A 12,629-nucleotide genomic window follows, 5' to 3' on the forward strand; every position below is an offset into this window, starting at 1 on the left:
GCATGGTGAATGTTCTCTCCCGAGTATTAACGATCAATATTTCCCACCCTATATAAATATTCGAAGTTTCGAACACCACTTTATTGATCAACGATATTGAAAAATATTCATCATTTAGGAATCTTTCTGGAAAGTGGTCGATTGATCGATAACCCTTAGAGCGTGTTGACATGAATAACATCGTTACAATCAAGTCTTCTTCGTGCGAAAATTTATCTCAGCGAAAAGTCAAGGCTTGTTCAATTTTTATTGGGCACCCTTTATTTATTTATTCATTTGTTTACAAATGGGTCACGTGCAGGTCCTCGTGACGTTCTCTTTCCTTTCTCATCTTTCCCGTTTTTTTTTGTGTGGGTATATTGTTTGTGTGTCTACTTGTGACAGAATGCTTTCGTAATGCTTTTATAATCGATTCTGTGGATCAACTTGTATTTGATTTCGCCGCGGTAATTATTATTGTCACTATATTGTGGTCCAGTGTATCGATGGGGCCATGAGAGCTATTTTCTATTGTTCCTCGATGGACATGTACATGTACTTGCACTCGTGATTTTACCGTGCGGTCCCATTCATTGGATTTCATGTTGATATCTTCAAGTAGTTGAGTTTGGATGATATACATACAAGGCCCTCGTCAGGCTCATGATTTGTGAGCAATTGAGTTACCACCCTAGGCAGGAAACTTCAAGAAATATGACTTAAGAAATATTTGAAGAAAATGTTCCACAATGTAGACTCACGGTATGGATGTGATGATTAGGTTATGGCGGAAATTGATCGATCCACACTTCCATATGTACGTATGTTCCTTGGAATTTAATTTTTTCTCATTGTCCATCTAATGGAGTTGACGTCGTACATTTGTTCTTGCATTTGATCATATTTGTAGAATGTAGAAATAAATGAAATTACAGAAAATGTTACCCTCAGTTCGTTGGACTAAATGTGTTTAGAAAAGGAGAATGATATCAATAGCCAAAGTTTCTGGAAATTCGACGAAATATGGATAAACGAACTGGTTGTAGACCAAATAATGATTAAGCTGTGGAGTTCGACTAGCTGCCGTATACAGACGAAGACTGAGCAAATTCAGGGCCCCGTCTTACAAAGAGTTAGGATTGATCTAATCAATCGTAACCCTATGGAAATCCATCAGTGTCGTATTTTTTTTCTACAGGAGATATACACAATGTCCTTTGTAAACAAAGAGAAGCACGGTGAATTTTCCAGAAAACAATGAATGCATGAATATAAATCATCGTTAGAAAATATTTTGAACGAACATGTATTTTAGATGTTGACGTTGCTGGCCGTCCATAGTTGTGACAGATCGGATCAATCGCAACTCTTTGTAAAACAGGCCCAGGAAGAATTATACTCTTGGGGAAGGAAAGTGGCTCGTCCATCTTTGCTGCAACAAGTCAATATCTACTTTAGATTTCAGGAGTGCTGGACCCCGTTACAGAAAGCGATACGATCAAACACTTTTTTAATGCACCTTAAATACGCGATTGTGAATGGTTTGAAATAAGTGTGCGTTTGATATTCTACAGGTTGCGTTTAATTGTTACTGTGCAACGATTGATACGATCAGCCTGAACTATATGGAAACATCCATCAACGTCGTATTTTTTCGTTCAGGAAATTTGCACAATGTCATTTGTAAACAAAGAGAAACTCGGTGAATTTCAAGAAAACAGTGAATACATGAATATACATCATATCTAGAGAATATCTTGAACAAACTTGTGTTTTGGGTGTTGACGTTGCTGGCTTTCCATAGTTGTGGTTGATTGGATCAATCGTAACTCTTTGTAAGACCTGAGGTCTCCCCGATGGTACGTTGCATTGTGTTTATTGCTGCAGTCACAGAACGAAACCAATGCCAAGCCGACCGATGGTACGTCATTGGTAATAACGTAATAGATGTGATCGGTTTTGAATTGGATTCCGTCGGTGTGGCTGCCGCATAACATGATTGATGATGGTCCTCTCGAGTCTTCTGTTTACACTCCTCTCAATGATTCACTCTTCAACTCAATCAATCTCGTCCACTCTTCAACCAATCCTTGACCACTCCGGTATGCTTACCTGCTGAATGAACCGGTGAAATGCCTATGGGCATGTGTTTGTAGGGCCCATTAGCGTACCTAAGGGGGGGGGGCAGACTGCACCCTCTGACAAGTCACAACTCATGCAAGGGACGTATCCCTGCCCCCCCCCCCCGACGAGTCACCACTGATCCCTGACGAGTCACAAGTGGCCCCCTCTTTTGGACTTGAAGACCTATTTTTTGGCTGTCAATTTTTTTGGCGGTCGAATCCCCCCCCCTTTGAAAAATCCTGGGTACGCCACTGGTAGGGCCTACTTATTCGTACACCCCGTAACACAAATATTTACAAAAAGTTCCATCATGCTGAACAACGTTTGTGAATGGTTGATAGAAATAAGCCAGTTCGTAGTTCCACTCTGCGCATGATCAGAGGAATGTCATTTGTACTAAAGTGACATGGTGGTTTAAAATTTAATGAGATAAGCACCAACGTCGATGTCTTGATTATTCATTTATTCTTTTGAATTGTGTTTTGCATTCACATTGACAAAAAAAACAATGCGTCCACGAATTACTAGAGTGTTCATTGATGTGCTATTCTAGTCACTTGGTCTAGTCAATTTCTTCATCCCGCTATGTAAGGCATGCATACGTAATATCTTGCTTTGAAATCTTCATGAAAGAAATGAAAGGTCATTTGACCAAAATTGTCCATGAAGTAACTACGAACTGGGGAGCGTTTTATCAATATTGTCGTCCGACAAGTTGTCAGATCTGACATCTTTCCTGGATTCTGATTGGTTGAGAAGCACTGTTACTATAGTAACTGTCGGATAAAACAGGACTTGTCGGATAAAACGTCTGACAAGTCCTTTCATGAAACGCTCCCCAGGTCTATTGAACTTAGGCGTATGCATTAGTGCTTTTGATTGGGCATTGCTAGTTCAAAATGATTGTTTGCAAATCTTTAAGTTTCTTTTTTCCAAAAAAGGGGAGTATATCACGCAGACGCCAAGGATATATTCCACCCGGTGTTAATCTTTGATTAATGATTGGCAGGTGTTTTATAGTATGTTTATTTATTAGTGGGTGTTCAAGAATCTGCAACTAGACTCGCGTTCTACACACCAACACAAACACCAGACCTGAAATGAAGCTGGTGCTCATGGTTCAATTCGGTGTTAAGCCATGAATCATGATAGATATAGTACACCGAAACGAACTTGGTGTAGTTACTGGAATTACTGGTTTTAACCATCTCAACACTAACACCAAAATCGAAGGTTGTATACATGACATCTTCGAAAGGGTATTAATCAAGAGGGAATGTGGAAAGTGATGTAGTCGAAAAAGGGGTACTCGGGGTTTTTACAATGTACGATACATGTAATGCAATTATACTAATTCAAATACAAACGGCAGCATTTCGAATCACTTTTAAAGTTATGTAGTTAGGTTGCATTTTACCACTTATTATAGTCATATAGGGTCCAGTTTCGTTTGCCCGTATTCTGAAGTCAGGTTTAACTTAGACCACGGTCTATAACTCTGTTCTAAAATTATTGGAAGCCAAAAAGTGTAAAAAATTTTAAGTAAGTTGTATGTTTCTTGTGCTCTTTGCTGATTCATTGATGGTGAAGACAAACATACTGCATATATAGACATTTGTGAATGATTAGAGAGCCAAATGAGCTGAAATATGATAGCTCTACTGTTAGTGATTTATGTAACAATTGGCTATCCATACTTAAACCACAATTTTAAACCCATTTTAAGTTAAACCCGACTTCAGAATTCGGGCCGTAGAGATAAAAACTATGGTATCTGTGCTATCATGGCAACTACTTTCGTAACACGACTCATCAGCCAATCACAATCAATTTTCCCATGGTAGTTACAATGGTGGACTTGTTTCAATAGTAATAAATCTTTATGAAACGGGCCATATAGATATGTTTCTTTGTTTTAGTCAGTCTCAATAAGACTCAAATACCATGCTGATATCCCATTTCTCTTTCTGTATCATCTCTTGCTGATTCGTCGTATGGTTTGTAGGTTAAAAGGACAACATATATTTAATTAAAAACCGAGACGGGATATCTGGCTTTCTTTATACGATAGAACCAATTAAGCTGCAATCTGGCTACAATCTAGCTCTTCCTTTTCAGGGCTTATTAACCAAGCATGGAAATGTAGACCTCTTCTAAAGGGACATTTTCCTTTTACTGTTTTAGTGGGCTACGGGAGAAAGGATATTATCTTGATTGCGTTCTTTTATTTGACTTGTACTTCAATGGAAGACCTAAATCCATAATTAGATTAATCTCCAATCAACAAAAATTTAGAAATGATGGCATGCTTGAAAATGAAGTTGAAATCATTTGTGGTCTATTTTTCAGTAGTATGGGTGTGTGTGTGTGCTGAAAAATTACTTTCCTGAAAATCCTCCTCTATTTCCTTTTTCTTCTATAGTCTTCTACTTCTTTTCTCCTTCCTTTTTTCCTCTTTTCTTCCTTCTTTTTTTTTCGTATTCTTCCTTTTTAATTGTTTCTTCTTTTCCTCCGTTTCTAAATTGCGTATTCTTGTTTTCAACTCTCCATCTGTATACTATCCGGTAGGATGTGAAAGTCATTGTAGCTTGTCCAGTATACTGTGTGCGCCTCACCGGCGACTGACTGGAATACTCCCCAGGGAGTGGAGGATGTGCATACGTTGTGTGCAGAATGACTGATTGAATCCGATGACAGGGGTAATAATATATCTGTAAAGCGCTTAGACACGTCGTTCCGATGTATTAAGCGCTATATAAAAGCGGATTATTATTAGTAGTAGTAGTAGTATCTGTTTTTCACTTACAAAAAATACACATTTACGATATTTCGACTTTCCGTATCTCTCCCTTTCTATCTTTATTTTTTTGTTGTCTAATCTCTATCTTTCTTGCTCTTCCTCTCACACACTCCCTCTTTTCTTGTGCCTGCTTCTCTAATATACACACATACCCTCACATCCATCCCCATACACCCACTCTCTCTGTCTATCTCCCTCTCATTTTATCTCTCTTACACACGCACATCCACATTATTTATCTATCTGTTTCCCTTCCTCTCTCCCTCTCTTTCTCTATCTCTTTTTTTCTATAACTCTCAGACCCCCACCCTCTCTCCTTTTATGTCAATTTCACCACGTAACTCTTCCCCTTGCGCTCATCGACCCATCACATTTCCATGCGTTTAATCTTCAAACTTCAAACCTTACACTAGTATGATATTGGAAATCCATAATTTCATTTTTTTCTCTTTCTCTCTCTCTCTTCCATCGAATGTCACATTTCCGACAATTAATATCTTAAGTGTTCTCAATGTACATTAATTCACGTCGGTTTAATTGTTGCTACTATTTTGACCGGACACGTTTCAATCCAAGCTCATATCTGAAATTTCACCAGTGACTTGTGGTCGTCTATTACGAGGCCCTATTAATCTTGGTACAATAACAAGCATGAATAACAACTTTAAAAAAGAAATAGATTACCAAGGAATCTAGCAGTGGCAAGCAATTCTTTCATTCAAAATTTCTGAGATTAGTATCTCAAATGCTCGACAAGCATTTGACATGCTAATCTTAGAAATTTTATACAAGAGTGAATCTATTATTGACAGAATGTAATAAATAAAGGCTAAGAATGTCGTAGATAGAATTAGCCATTGAATTTCGGATGTGTCTTTAATGAAGTCTTATGAGATAAATTTCGAATTCAAACGAAATATTATGTTAGAGTAAACATCTCATTGATATGAAGTAAAAACCTATTTCTCTTGTATCTTTTCTGTTCTTTCAGTGCACGAGAATGTATCAAATCGGCAATATTAGACAACGATTTCATGAAGAATCTGGAATCATCCCAAATTCAGGAGATCGTCGACTGCATGTACCCTGTGGAGTACAGCAAAAGCAGCTGCATTATCAAAGAGGGAGATGTAGGCTCGTTAGTGTACGTTATGGAAGGTAAGAAAAACCGACACAGAAATTAGTGCATGGGACTGTGAATACATCGGGTGACGTATTATTATTCTTAATTAATGAACTTATATACATTGGCATGAAAACACTTCTGATACTTTTAGGAAAAAGGGAAACATTTTGAGGAAGATCATTTTGTATAAAGGTATAATCTAGAATGGTTATTATGGAATTAAGGCAAGAATGGAACCCAAATTTGATACGTGTAAGTCATGTGACCTTTAGTTTATCCTACAATCAAATAATGTTTGATTTTTTGAAGTATTCTTACGGACACATTTTTATGTATTCAGAAAAACAAACATTCAAATCGATTTCAAATCATATCGGACTTTTATCTGTTTTCGCTCATACATAATGCTATAACTTCTGCGATGCTTTTGTGAGTCATTGCAGGTGATGTTGGAAGTAAATGATTTGGGCGTTTTTGCTCTTTGTCTTGTTCAGTGACTAATCCAGGCATTGACCAGGATGTGCATGCGAAATTTTTCAAAAATACAATACAAAAGTGAAAAGAAAAAATGAATCCTCCCCTTCTGAGTGGAATTTGCTTCTTTTTTTTGGGGGGGGGACTTTCGGAAAAATTCTTAAGAAAAAATTGGTCCCTTGTGTCCACCCCTTCCCTTACTGGTCAATTCCTGATCAGTCGCTGTTTTAACTTTCTCTATAGATCTCTCTTTCTCTCCCTTTCCTCTGAATAAAAATGTGTCATATATCAACAATAAAATCACGATGTTACGTTACTCGTGTGTCGCAATATTATACATACATTTTCAAGCCTCGAATATATACATGCATAAACTGGTCAATTCTTGATCGGTCGCTGTTTTAACTGTTTTTTATGGATCTCTCCCTCTCTTTCCCTTTCTCTCATTTTATCCGTATTAAAACGTGTCAATCGCATACCAACAACAAAATCACGATGTATTATGTTACTCGTGTTCGTAATCGTGCTTGTCTATATTATATGCACATTTTCAAGCCTAGAATATTTATTTTCTTGTCAATTCTTGATCGGTCGCTGTTTTAACTGTTTTTTTTTAATAGATATCTTTCTCTCTATCATTTTCTCTGTATAAAAAATGTGTCAATCCCATATCAACAATAAAATCAGGATGTATTCGGAGTCGCGCGTGTGTATGCACATCTTCAAGCCTCGAATTTATTTTTTTGTCAGATCTGGGGCACAGCTCTTGTTTTTTGAGATCACTGAACAACATCATCATAAAAATCACCAAAAACAAGTATTTATGACAGCGGATGTCACAAGGAATCTAATTCGCCAGTGCCTCAGTAAAAGAGTTGTTAACTTCAGTTCCCTGTGGGGGTACAGAATATCGTGAATTTTCTTTTTTTTTCCGTGTCTTGATGATTTTATTTTCCTTCATCTTTAGGGGTGTGGTTGCTCCTTTTCAATCTTGATTGCGTACATCGTCTTTCATATGATTGAAATTATTGTTATTTTTTGCGAAACGATTTAGGAATAAAAATAAATATTTGCCTTTCTTGATTTCAATAATTGTATTTTTACCTCTCTGTATTTTTTTGAATTCAATTACAATGATTGTTTTCATTCAAATATAACTTTCATTGCAACCTTCTGCCAATGTACAAGGTTTTAACCATAACGTGTTATCATGAATTCAAATAATGATAACATTTGTAGCGCGCTGTATACCGGTGTTTCAAAGCGCACAGGTTGGCAGATAATAATAATATACTGGAAATCCATTAAAAAAGAAAAAGAAAACAAGTTGTGATAAAAGGTGAGTTTTATTAAAGTGACGATTTGAAAATTTCCACAGAGGGAGCATTTTGGATATGAGTATTAAGAATGTATGTGTACGAATTGAAACGTTGATGTTCAATATTTTAAAATATGGAAGCATTAGTTCGACCCCCCCCCCCTCCCGCTATAATAGGCGTGTTGTCTCAATATTATTTATAACGGATAAAGTGAACATGATTCTGGATAGTGCTTAGAACTCGGTGAAAAGTATTCTCATCCACTCAAAATAAATGAACAGTCCGCTATTATGTGGGGTTTCCATGGATACATCATTGTACAATTATCTGAAGTCACTAATCCCACCTATCTTCTGTGTTTATCTTCTTTCTGAACGTTTGATTTATATTTGCCCAACAAATTTCAAAATGGGATTTACCCCCAAACAAGGAATTAGCTTCATGACGTTTAATGCGAGCCTGCGTTGTATTTGAACTTGAAATGCAAACTTATTAACCCGCAATTTTAGCCACTTTCACCATAAGCGTCAACTTATCGTTAATTTCATATCAAATCTGAAATAAATGAAAAGTGATGGTTGCGCGATATGTACACGGTCCCTTGGTAGTTTATTATTTGGGTCCAATAGCGTGCGTTCTATCCTATTTTCTCAGGATTGTCATAATCAATATAGGCCTGCCTCTAATAACTATAACCTGATCTCGGGTAGATTCAGAACCTGTTGCGCAGAAAGTTACAATCAAACTCATCCCGAATATCAAACTTAACCTGATTTTCACACTCTTAAAAAAAGTTTCCAGGGGCTCCCAATCCCATGTTTTTATCTAATTTGTATATACCTGTATTGTATATACCTGTATTTTTATTTTCCCCAGAATGTTAAAAATTTATCTAAAACATGTAAAGCCTATTTGATAATGATAATATTCCGATCCTCTCTCTTTTGGAATTTGCTTACTCTCCCTTTTTGTCTCACCTGCGAAGCAGAGTGAGACTATACGCGCCGCTTTCCGACGGCGACGGTAGCGGCGGCGTCAACACCAAATCTTAACCGAAGGTTAAGTTTTTGAAATGACAGCATAACGTAGAAAGTATATGGACCTAGCTCATGAAACTTGGCCATAAGGTTAATCAAGTATCACTGAACATCCTGTGCAGGTTACAGGTCACATGACCAACGTCAAGGGTCAATGAACTTGGGCCATAATGGGGGTATCTGTTGAAATACCATCATAACTTTGAAAGTTTATGGACCTGATTCATGAAACTTGGACATAAGAGTAATCAAGTATCTTTGAACATCCCGTCCGAGTTTCAGGTCTCATGACCAAGGACAAAGGTCATTTAAGGTCAATGAACTTTGGCCATGTTGTGGGTATTTGTTGAATTATCATCATATCTGTGTAAGTGTATTGGTCTAGTTCATAAAACGTGGACATAAGAGTAACAAAGTATCACTGAACATTCAGGTCACATGACCAACGTCAAAGGTCAATAGACTTTGGCCATGTTGGGGGTATTTGTTGAATTACCATAATAACTCTGTAAGTATTTTGGTGTAGTTAATAAAACTTGGACATAAGAGTCATCAAGTATCACTGAACATCTCATGCGAGTTTCAGGTCACATGACGAAAGTCAAAGGTCATTGAACTTTGGCCATTTTAGAGGTAATTATTAGATTGCTGTCATAACTTTCAAAGTCTATAGATATAGTGTATAAAATGTGGATATAGGGGTAATCAAGTATTACTGACAAGTTTTGGGTCACATGATCAAAGTCAAATATCAATGAACGTAGTATTGTATCATTACATGAATAATTATGTTATACTAGTTTTCAAAGTCAGCACTGCTGCTATATTGAATCTCGTGATGCAGGTGAGACCGCCAGAGGCATTCCACTTGTTTCAACGTCTTATCACCCTTCTTTTCATATCATTCTAAATATAGACCCGAATATATTGGATGGCCCTACATATTGCACCAGTTGATTCGTACCATTGACTTTATATGTATATATTCACCGATCTCAATATGTACTCACCGAGGCAACGACCTTTTATCAATTTCAGTTTATTAACTTTTGACCATCCTGCTATGATTGATTTTTCAATCTGAATTATCTTCAGAATGGAGGGTTTACTCCCGCTATAATACTTTGGTGGTAATTTCATTGGATCCTATTCGAACTCATTTTGAGATCGTTACCACAACTGATATTTATCTTTAATTTTCACGAAAGGATTCACTAAAAATATTTATGTGTGCCATGGTTGCATAGCAGGTAAATGGTGTTTGTTTCGTTAATGTTTCCGCAAAAGTCCAGGGATGCTTGGTCGTCGGGCGAGCGTTAATATTTGTATTCTGCAAAGAGTTAAAAATAAGTACTTCATGTCGCATGGATAAGCATTTGCTTTTGAGAGTTCTGGCCTTCGTATTCCTTTGAAGTAGTATTTACCCCCCCCCCCCCCACACACACACACGCGCGCTCACCATCACACACGCATACACCTTCGAACCGCTTCCTGTAATTCATACTTTAGATCTAAATGCATTTTTTTAATAATTTTTTCATAAACTTACTGAGTTTGTTAGGATTTATTTTGTCCAATCCAAGTCTGCTCTTCTCGTGATTAATTTACCCCCCTCTACATGTATAAAGACACATATTACAAATTTAATCAAATGAGACTTCCGTACGCCTTCAGTTCCTAATCCTACTCATAAATCACTTCCCACTCTCGAGATACCAAACTTTAAACCGTAAACCAAAATATCATTGTCATCGAAATATACGCATATATTAAGGAGAAACAACTTTTTTTTCTCCCCATAGCGAATTACGTTTCGGAGCCTTCGAAGGTAAATTATTAATTCTAAACAGGAAACCAAGAGATACTGGCGTTGCTGCAAATAGCTCATGTGGCTTACGTTGTATATTCAATAAAAGGATTATTATGGATTTCTTAGGGGTTATCAACCTGAAACTAACAATGGCCGCAGTTATGTTTTCATCAGAATAACTTCTTCATGACTCAAAATGAAAAATCACGGGATTAAAACACATAAAATGTATTTTGACAGAGGCTTATAACTCCTCAGTTTAACATTTTTTTTGGGGGAAACGACATTTTGTGTAGGTGGAAAATCAGACGACGCAATTTCGATTAAGATAATCTGAAAAAATCTGAACAACCGAGCAGCTGTAACAAGAAATAAGGCCTTTTCGTTGCTGCAACGTAGACTGCATATCGAATTTGCGACATGACTTGATTTTAAATCTTTTAATGTATTTACGTTTTTAGAATACGGCTTTATTTCCGCAAATCATTTTGGAAGCTCTATTGAGATTGCTGTTTAATCTAAGATGCAATTTGTATTATGGGTATTTTATAAGAAAGAAAATACATTTATAAATAAAAAGCAGGTATTGTAATATATATATTTATGAATAAAAATGTATTGTTCCCGGAATGAATTGAGGCTAATGGAGGTAGGAAATTACATAAGATGTTTCTGAAAGTCACACCCTCTGTCCCCTCCTACTTGAGTTATACCTACGATATTTATGCATTTGCGTATTAATGGTAATCTAGACTTTGATGATAGAAATCCATCATTTTATTAATTAATTAATTAAATAATTTATTCATTTATTTATTTATTTATTTATTTATTTATTTATGTAATGATGATACAACATTTACGCGTATAATATACCAATCTTCCGTGGGAGACGATTCCCCAAGAAAACCGAAAAGGGGACGTGCCCCTCCTCCCCCCCCCCCACCATCCCGACCTTACACTGCCTCTGTCTACGTCCCATTGACATGTCTTTCAAATTAAAGTGGGTATTATTTCTCTTTTATACCGTTGTAGGTCTATATAATTTGACATGCATGTTAATCTATATTTGAATCACTTATTGAATATGTATATCATTTATTCAATGTTGAATTTTGGTCATGCTTTTATTTAAATGGAATTAATTTATCTTGTACTTATTTGTATTATGGTGAAGAATGAAAAATAAATTAAAATTGAATTTAATTGAATCGTATTTTGTTAATCAAGGATGATAGTTCTGATCGTTAGATTTCATTCAACGAACATTATTCTGTGGGTGTTTATTGATCTTTTTGACGTTTTTTTTTTCAAAAGATTGAAAGCTCGTCTGGAATCGCATTAAATAAGCCAGCTTCTGCTATCCTTGATTTCATCAAGGATTTTTTTTTCAAAGTACACAAGATCCCTTGAAGTTCAGTTGAAAATGTTAGGTATTTCATTTTGCTGGAATTCATTAATGAGGATGACTGTCTTCCAGGTTTTTTTTTCTGAATACCTGTCTGTTATATTAATCTGTGTGAACTTTAATACGAATGCCATTTGCATTATGTCTTCATGTTACGGCACATGATTGATTTACAGAGAAATATTATGTGAATGGCATCCTACCACGAGGCGTGCTTTCACCACTAATTTGATGTATAAATTACACTGGTACGACTGAGGTCTATTTCGACAGATCTTGTTGAAAACAAGCATGCCTGTTAAAGGTCAAGTCCACCTCAGAAAAAATTGATTTTAATCAATAGCGAAAAAATCACACAAGCATAACGCTGACAACTTTATCAAAATCGGATGTAAAATAAGAAAATTACGACAATTCAAAGTTAACCAACTTGAATGAACCATAAAACGTTGAAACAATGGTTATACCACATGTTGAGGAAGGAATAAAACTTTATTTCACAGGACAACGGGGAGAAAATTGGAAAATTTCATATAATAAGATACAAAAGAA

At 36.3% G+C, this 12,629-nt stretch overlaps 1 protein-coding gene across 1 annotated transcript in view; it reads left to right on the forward strand.

The window, feature by feature from the left end:
- Positions 1-365: 365 nt before the first annotated feature.
- LOC121431864 (cGMP-dependent protein kinase 1-like) overlaps positions 366-12,629 on the forward strand; it is a 51,602-nt gene continuing 39,338 nt past the window's right edge. The window contains exons 1-2 of the mRNA XM_041629636.1: positions 366-796; positions 5,895-6,061. Coding sequence (XP_041485570.1) covers positions 744-796; positions 5,895-6,061 — 220 coding nt within the window. The 5' untranslated portion in view covers positions 366-743. The remainder of the gene's footprint in view (positions 797-5,894; positions 6,062-12,629) is intronic.

This window comes from Lytechinus variegatus, chromosome 18 (assembly GCF_018143015.1).
Source record: "Lytechinus variegatus isolate NC3 chromosome 18, Lvar_3.0, whole genome shotgun sequence".
In the NCBI taxonomy this organism is placed as follows: domain Eukaryota; kingdom Metazoa; phylum Echinodermata; class Echinoidea; order Temnopleuroida; family Toxopneustidae; genus Lytechinus; species Lytechinus variegatus.